The 9,224-nt window shown below is 45.8% G+C and overlaps 1 protein-coding gene across 1 annotated transcript in view; it reads left to right on the forward strand.

Moving 5' to 3' along the window:
* The window catches only part of ADORA2B (adenosine A2b receptor), a 31,068-nt gene extending 21,912 nt beyond the window's left edge, over positions 1-9,156 (forward strand). The window contains exon 2 of the mRNA XM_055258865.2: positions 7,437-9,156. Coding sequence (XP_055114840.1) covers positions 7,437-8,100 — 664 coding nt within the window. The 3' untranslated portion in view covers positions 8,101-9,156. The remainder of the gene's footprint in view (positions 1-7,436) is intronic.
* The last annotated feature ends 68 nt before the right edge of the window (positions 9,157-9,224 follow it).

Below are 9,224 nucleotides of genomic sequence, written 5' to 3' on the forward strand. Positions count from 1 at the left end.
ATCTCAGCTCACTGCAACCCCCACCTCCTGGGTGCAAGTAATTCTCCTGCTTCAGTCTCATGAGTAGCTAGGATCACAGGCATGCGCCAACACACTCGGCTAATTTTTGTATTTTTAGTGGAGACGGGGCTTCACCACGTTGGCCAGGCTGGTCTCGAACTCCTGACTTTGGGTGATCCACCCACCTTGACCTCCCAAAGTGCTGGGATTACAGGTGTGAGCCACCGCGCCCGGCCAAAGGAACAGATTATTAAAGAAGATAAGAATGGGAGGAGGTGGAGGATGCAGGGTCCAGGGCACGTGGGGAAGGACACTTCCTCAGCTGTACCATTGCACTCTAGCCTGGGTGACAGAGCGAGATTCTGTCTCAAAAAAACAAAAAATAAATAAATAAAATGATATTACAAAGGACACAGATGAAGAGATGCACAGGGTGAGGTGTGAGAAGGAGTGCAGTGTTTCCATGCCCTCCTTGGGTGCACCATCCTTCAGGAACCTCCATGTGTTTGGCTGTCCTGAAGCTTTCCGTACCTTTTCCTCGTAGCCCTTTTTTGGATTCTCCATTGGATAGACATGACTCAAGCATGGACAACTGGGTGGAAATGTGAGTGGATGAAAAGGCATGATCTCAGACTGACAGGCTGAATGGGGAAACTCAGCAAAGCCTATCTGTTCCGATGCTTCTTGGCCTCTCTGTACGGCTCCTTCTAGGGGAGGGGCAGGACCCCTTCTGAAATGTGGGTCTTATGAGTCACAATCAAACAAGGTGGGTCAGAGAATTTCTTTATGGACAGCTCCAAGACAGAAAGACAGAGGGAGATATATTTTTAGTTATCATGGCCTGTCTTGGGGAGAAGTAACAAGGGCTATGGGAGTTATGTGCCAGCAACTGTGGACCAAAGCCAACATAGCTGACCCTTGAACAGCACAGGTTTGAACTATGCAGGTCCACTTGTGCTGGACTTTTTTCAACCAAACGTGACTGAAAATGCAGTATTCCTGGGATGTGAAACCCACGTATATGGAGGGCTGCTGACTGCGGAACCTAAGTATGTGAGGACTTCGGCATATGTGGGGGTCCTGCAACCAACCCGTGTGTACATACTGCAAGGTGACTACTACAAATACATACCGTAACATCGCAGACCACACTCCGCTTCCTACAGAGGTTGTGCTGAGGGGTCTGGTTATGTCCCCCAGCACGCCTCTTTTTGCTGTCCTTAAGGACTGCCTCCCAGGAGGGTAGCAGAAGCCCCTTCCTTCAAGTCTTCAAGCCGCTGACCTATGGCTGTGTGGTCAGGCGGAGGAGGGAGCTGGAATTTGTGAGTTGAACATGGAAGAGCTGTAGATTCCTATGCAGGAAAATGGCAGTTTGGGGCGAAATTGGAATCAGATTAGATGAGGTCTGTGTCCTGACCGCAGTTTAGCAGCAGCAGGCACATCATGTAGACTTTCCGAGCCTTGGCTTCCACGTCTGTAAACTGAGGATAGCAGCTCTCACCTCAGGAGGTGTGGTATGATGAGATGCGAGGGGTCCACAGCCCAGAGCTGCACAAAGAGCAGGTGCGTAGGCGGTGGTAGCCGTGGCATGGATGTGTCTGGACAGCCGAGGGAGGGTGTGCAGGCATCTGTCAACAAAACTTGGGGTTTGGTTGTGCAGTTCCTCCCCTGCCTCAGCTGATGACTTTCTCCATCCTTCTCTGAGGTAACAGCAGTTCTCGAAGGAGATGCTGGCCCATATTCTCACCACTCAACTGTCCTACTCCCTGCACTGGTGCTATTCTTGTCCTTCCTTCCACTACAGCTGAGGAAGTGTTGTTCCCCACATGCCCTGGACCCTGCAACCTCCACCTCCACCTCGTCCCATTCTTCTTTAATAATCTGTCCCTTTGGCTGAGCGCGGTGGCTCATGCCTGTAATCCCAGCACTTTGGGAGGCTGAGGCTGGCAGATCACGAGGTCAGGAGATTGAGACCATCCTGGCTAACACGGTGAAACCCCATCTCTACTAAAAATACAAAAAAAAGAAATAGCTGAGTGTGGTGGTGGGCGCCTGTAGTCCCAGCTACTTGGGAGGCTGAGGCAGGAGAATCGCTTGAACCCAGGAGGCGGAGGTTGCAGTGAGCCGAGACCTGCCATTGCACTGCAGCCCTGGCAACAGTGCGAGACTCCGTCTCAAAATAAATAAATAAAATAATAATAATCTGTCCCTTTTTCCTGCATCTTCTCTACTGATCATTTTCAGCAGTGTGCGCGCATCTGCCATTCTCTTGATCTTTATCCCACTCTTCCTTTAATCCTCTCTTTCAGGAAACGCAAACGCAGAGGGGGAAACCCTAAGAAATCATCCTCCAGTCTTCATCTTCCTGCACCTGTTGATCTTCAAGACCTGTTGGTTCTGCCTCCACAGCACATATCCATTTCCATCATCTTTGCTGTCACCCTGGCCCAAGCCAACGTTTTCTCGAGTCAACTACCGAAATAGTTTCCTAGCTGATCTCTCTGTTTTTCTTCTGGCTCCCCTAAAATTCAGTCTCCGTACTCTGGCCAGGTGACCTTTATACAACAGAAATCAGTACCATCCCCTGCTTAAAAGTCTTCCATGGGTCCTGGTGCCTATGAACTGGCCCCTGCCTCATCTTGGGCTCATTTTCCTGCATGAAAGTCTTATTAGCACATGCTGTTCTCTCGGCCTAGAATGTTCTACTTTTCAAATTTCTCACTCCTCAACCTTTAGCTTTCTGCCTGAAAGGCCTTCCTGACATCCTGTATCCAAGGCCTCCATTTTTCTCTTCTCAGTGCATCCAATTCATTTTGATATAGTGGAACCCATCCCAATTCATAATTTTGTATTTATAAGTTTACTTATTTTCTGTCTTTCCCATTAGCTTATGTTCCATGAGGGCAGTGGTTGTGTTTCCAGTGCCTAGCAGAATGTGTGGTACAAAAAAACTCTTCGAATGAACTAACGAACCAACAGGGAAGAGCGGTGGTGATGGAGGTTTACAGAGAAGGCAGTGACCAGCTGCCCCACTGATTGAATTACCTGCTTTTCCTTATCCAAGACAAGGCATGACAGTTTTGCACATGTGTAGGATCCAGCGGTTATGAGATAGGGTGGACTCCAGTTGTTGTTCTGAACTTTAGTAGGAAGCCACCCCTGTGAATGAGCCTCTATGTACAGGGTGCTCCAAATATAAAATCACTTTAAAAAAAAGAGGCAGCATAACATAGTATAAGGAACACAGGCCTGTGAGTACTGATTTAGCTTCTGGTCTTTGGTTTGTGTATTAGCTTTGTTTTTCTTTTCTTTGTTTTCTTATTTGTGAAATAAGAGAGATTGGACTAGAAAGATAAAAGTCCTCTCCAGTTTGGCGGTGTTAATGGAGTACCTCACAGTGTTATCAGCAATCAAAACATTTAATTATCCTTTGAAACCAGAATATGGAGCCATGATGGTTCTAGGGTTAGTCGGGTGGTTCAAAGGTGTCATCAGGGACCCAGGCTCTACTGTTGTCTTCTGCTTTGCCATCAGCTTTGTCTCCAGGCTTGTCCCTTGTGGTCACAGTGTGGCTGCTGCAGCTCTAGGCATCACACCCTTCCACAAGAGCATCAAAAGCAGAAAAGGATGGGCATGGGGCAGAGCTCTCCTCATGGGTCCCTCTCTGTTCATCAGGAAGTAAAATCTTTCCTGGAGGTCCCCTAGCAGATGTTCTTGTATGTCTCACTGGCCAGAACCACTTCATGTATCCACTAGACCAATCATGAGAATGGAAGTGCCATAATTTCCTTATCCCAAATATAAATTCATCCCCCAGAGCTGACCTGTTACCCGCTGTACTCGATACAGCTTAGTCCTGTGAACAGAGGAGGAGCAAGGGCAGGCTGCTGCATGGGCTGCCTCATGGACCTGAAGTTCTGTGATTCTTAAGGCTCCGCCTTTGGGAGGCTTCCTTGTTATGCTGCAGGGACTAATTGTGTTATTCACATCTCCAGTGAGGCAATGGCAAAGAACAACATTTTTTAAGGAAGGTTTTACGTTCCTGAGTGAGGTAGGAAACAGATGGATTCACTGGCCAAGAAAAATTCAGTGAAAAAACAGCCTAGCAGGTCCTCTGTAGTATAGGGGCCCATGATTGAGCTGTCTGTTGCTAAGAGGGAGTAGAAAAGATTAGAGATAATTGTAAATTATGAGGCAAGACCTCAGCTAACTTCCTCAGCAAACTACTGGTTCTTCTGCCTGTCCAGGCTGCAACTTCAAGTATTCCTAGTAAGTAGAATCTTTCTTTAAAGCCGCTTAATAAAGTCAGATAATAAAGGATGAATGTATTTGTAATGGCCATTTTTTTTTTTTTTTTTTTTTTTTTTGAGATGGAATCTCACTCTGTCACCCTGGTTGGAGTGCAATGGTGTGATGATCTCGGCTCACTGCGTTCTCTGCCTCCCGGGTTCAGGCAATTCTCCCGTCTCAGCCACCTGAGTAGCTGGGATTACAGGTGCCCACCACCATGCCTAGCTAATTTTCGTATTTTTAGGAGAGACGGGGTTTCACCATGTTGGCCAGGCTGGTCTCAAATGCCTGACCTCAAGTGATCTGCCTGCCTCGGCCTCCTGAAGTACTGGGATTATAAGCATGAGCCACCATGCCTGGCCTGTAATGGCCATATTAAGAACATACTATGTGCCGGGAACTGTGCTAGGTCTTCAGGATACCAATACAAAGGGACAAGGTCCTAGTCCTTAAGAGGCTGACGTTCCAGTTGAGGGATACCACAGGTATCAGATAAGCCAGCTCTATGACAAGTGAGTTATGGGGCAGGAGAATGGGAGTGGCCACCTCTACCTAAGAGGTGACCAAGAAAGGAAGTGACCTTATAAGAGCAACAGATGCTTTGTCTGTTGTTGAGAATAGCATGAGCCAGAGGGAGCCATTGGTCAAGAATGGCAGGCACTGGACGTGTGGAGCTGAGGCTGGGGGGTTCTGCAGCCATGCTGGGAAGTGTACGTCTTACACTGCAGGTAAAGCAAACAAACACTTCCCATAGGCAAGTCTTTAGGTAATGTCAATCAAATTATTTCCCAGTTTTCTCTCCCAGAGATTACAGAAGGATTTTATTTCATTTACTTAATACATTACATTGATTATGTTCATTTATACATTACATATGTATTATGGACCAGTTAATAACAAAATATATACCTTTGCTATAAACCATGGATAGACTAGTTTATAGCAAAATGTCTAAAAGGGATATTGTGGTATCTGTTGCTCTTATAAAGTCACTTCCTTTCTTGGTCACCTCTTAGGCAGAGGTGGCCGCTCCCATTCTCTTGCCCCATAACTCAATTGTCATAGAGCCTGCTTATCTGATACATGTTATATCTCTCAACTAGATACTGGTCAAACCTCTTAAGTACTAAGATCTTGTCCCTTTGTATTGGTATCCCCAGTAGTGGTTTCTAGTATTTTTTTGTTGTTTTTTTTGAGACAAGGTCTTGCTCTGTCACCCAGGCTGGAGTGCAGTGGTGCAATCATAGCTCACTGCAGCCTCAACCTCCTGGGCTCAAGTGATCCTGACTCTCCCACTTCATTCTCCCGAAATAGCTGGAACCACAGATGTACACCACCCTGCCCGACTAAGTTTTGTATTTTTTTGTAGAGATGGAGTTTCACCATGTTGCCCAGGCTGGTCTCGAACTTCTGATCTAATGGCTTAAAGATGACCAAAAAATTTAATATTTGCTATTTCCCAATTTTTGTCAACTCTGCTGCTAGTATTTCTCAGTAGACAGGGGCATTGCTAGACTCTTGCTCTCCAGCAGTCTGCAGAGGTATTCAGAAATGATTCTGCCCATAGTCCTAGGCAAATCTCTTGTGGTGTTTGTGGGAAGCCAGAAAGATCCTTGCCTGGAGCCACAGGTGGTGCTGACTCCAGTGCTTACTGCCTCAGGCCTCTGTTCAAGTGTCACCTTATCCATGATGTCGGCCTCTTTAAAACTGCAGGTCCTGGAGGTCCCCTAGCAGATGTTCTTGTATGTCTCACTGGTCTTTCTCACTCTGCTTTTTCATTTTTCATACCATACATATCTCCATAGTGTTTACTAACTTCTATTTGTTTATTATTATGTTTACCCCTGCTAGACTCTGAGTCTGTTAAAATTTAGTAGGGATCTCTGTGTGTTCTGTTCACTGATGTATCTCAAGCACTTAGAACAGGGTCCCTCAACCCCTGGGCTGCAGACTAGTACTGGTCCGTGGCCTGTTAGGAACTGGGCCACACGGCAGAAGGTGAGCAGGCAGGCGAGCATTACTGCCTGAGCTCTGCATCCTGTCAGATCAGCAGCATTCTATTCTCATAGGAGCTGAACCCTATTGTGAACTGTGCACGCAGGGGATGTAGGCTGTGCGCTCCTTATGAGAATCTGATGCATCACCCCCACCCCTGGTCTGTGGAAACATTGTCTTCCATGAAGCTGGTCCCTGGTGCCAGAAAGGTTGGGGACCGCTGACCTAGAACAATGCCTTACAGAAGACCTAGACTCAAAGAGCGGTACCTAGGTAGTTAGGAAGTATAGGAAGTCGATCGGTTCTTGGAAACTGTGACTTGAAGCAAAATGATGCACTGTATAACAAAGCCAATTTTACCACAGTTGATACTGTTAAGAGAAAAACTTCGGCTGAATTCAATTTAAAAGGGCTTAACTGAGCAAAGAATGATTCACAAATTGCGCAGCCTGCTGAGCCAGAGTAGGCTCAGAGACTCCAGTACAGTCACGTGGTGGAAGATAATTTATGGACAGAAAAAAGAAAGTGATGGACAGAAAAAGGAAAAGTGACACACAGAAAATGGAAGTGAGGAACAGAAACAGCTAGATTGGTTATAGCTTGGCATTTGCCCTTTTTGAACACAGTTCGAATAGTTGGCCACATTTGACTGGCCAAAAGTCGGGGATTGGCACGAGTGCAGGCTATAGTCTGTTTATACGTCCACTTGTTATAGTCCACGATGTACACAGAAACCTTTAGGCCAAATTTAAAATATGTAAGGAGGCAGCTTTAGGCTAACTTAACAATATAAACAAGAGTTAACTTCCTATGACATATACTTCAAGTCACAGTTTGCGAACCCACCGAGGAGATTAAGTGAGGACTTACAGTACCCCCTTAAGGCTTCTCCACCTCTTGTCATTGGCCATCCTGTGTCACTAAACAGAAAGGAGTTGCTAAGTCAAGAATGAAGATCTTACTGAGTTTGCTAGAGCAAGCTGCTTATCCCCGCTTGCATGTCTTTAGTATTGAGGGTAAAGGCCATAGTGCCCTGGAAGGTGAACTTTAGAGGTTGTTAAAGGGTCATGGAAAAAAGAGGAGGTGGGGTCTTGGATTGTGGTTGCCTAGCACTATAAACTGACTGTAACAGATGGTATTCTTTTAAACAGGTATAAAAGTTTGGTCACGGGGACCCGAGCAAGAGGGGTCATTGCTGTCCTCTGGGTCCTTGCCTTTGGCATCGGATTGACTCCATTCCTGGGGTGGAACAGTAAAGACAGTGCCACCAACAACTGCACAGAACCCTGGGATGGAACCACGAATGAAAGCTGCTGCCTTGTGAAGTGTCTCTTTGAGAATGTGGTCCCCATGAGCTACATGGTATATTTCAATTTCTTTGGGTGTGTTCTGCCCCCACTGCTTATAATGCTGGTGATCTACATCAAGATCTTCATGGTGGCCTGCAGGCAGCTTCAGCGCACTGAGCTGATGGACCACTCAAGGACCACCCTCCAGCGGGAGATCCATGCAGCCAAGTCACTGGCCATGATTGTGGGGATTTTTGCCCTGTGCTGGCTACCGGTGCATGCTGTTAACTGTGTCACTCTTTTCCAGCCAGCTCAGGGTAAAAATAAGCCCAAGTGGGCAATGAATATGGCCATTCTTCTGTCACATGCCAATTCAGTTGTCAATCCCATTGTCTATGCTTACCGAAACCGAGACTTCCGCTATACTTTTCACAAAATTATCTCCAGGTATCTTCTCTGCCAAGCAGATGTCAAGAGTGGGAATGGTCAGGCTGGGGTACAGCCTGCTCTCAGTGTGGGCCTATGACCTAGGCTCTCGCCTCTTCCAGGAGAAGATACAAATCCACAAGAAACAAAGAGGACACGGCTGGCTGATTCTCATTGTGAAAGATAGCTACACCTCACAACGAAATGGACTGCCTCTTGAGCACTTCCCTGGAGCTACCACGTATCTAGCTAATATGTATGTGTCAGTAGTAGGCTCCAAGGATTGACAAATACATTTATGATCTATTCAGCTGCTTTTACTGTGTGGATGATGCCGACAGCTTGAATGGATTCTAACAGACTCTTTTGTTTTTAAAAGTCTGCCTTGTTTATGGTGGAAAATTACTGAAACTATTTTACTGTGAAACATTGTGAACTATTATAATGCAAATACTTTTTAACTTAGAAGCAATGGAAAAATAAACATTGGCTGTACTAAAAATGTATACTTGTTCCCAGGAAGGTGACCTCAAAAATTAAAACTATAATTATTCAGCTGGGCGACGTGGCTCACACCTGTAATTCCAGCACTTTGGGAGGCCAAGGCAGGCGGATCACGAGGTCAGGAGTTCAAAACCAGCCTGTCCAATATGGTGAAACTCCGTCTCTACTAAAAAATACAAAAATTAGCTGGGTTATGGTGGCACATGCCAGCTACTCGGGAGGCTGAGGCAGGAGAATCACATGAACCCGGGAGGCGGAGGCTGCAGTGAGCCCAGATTGCATCACTGCACTCCAGCCTGGGCGACAGAGTGAGACTGTCTCAAAAAAAAAAAAAAAAGTATAATTATTCAATCAAGAAACTGCTGTATTAATTTAGGGAAATGATAGTCTCATAAGTCAAATTTTCATCACATAATTTTAAGCTCCATCCTTTTCCATATACAGAAAACTACTCGTGGGGAAGAAAGTGGTGAAATGGGATCCCTCCTCTACCAAATTCTGCCTTCTAGGGCTAGACACGGAATTTTGCTTCTCTCCAAAGTTCAAGTTTGGTTAAGTTCTTGGAACCCAAAGTGTGAAAATTTTACTAAGTAAAATTATTTAACCATGTTTATATTAGGTTAAATAAAAATAAAACTTCTTAAAAAGACAAGCTTAGGATGCTGCATTGGCTTGTGACATCTACCTTCTAAACTTTATCCTGAAGGCTGCTGGAAAAAA

The sequence above is a fragment of the Symphalangus syndactylus genome, chromosome 20, assembly GCF_028878055.3.
Source record: "Symphalangus syndactylus isolate Jambi chromosome 20, NHGRI_mSymSyn1-v2.1_pri, whole genome shotgun sequence".
In the NCBI taxonomy this organism is placed as follows: Eukaryota; Metazoa; Chordata; class Mammalia; order Primates; family Hylobatidae; genus Symphalangus; species Symphalangus syndactylus.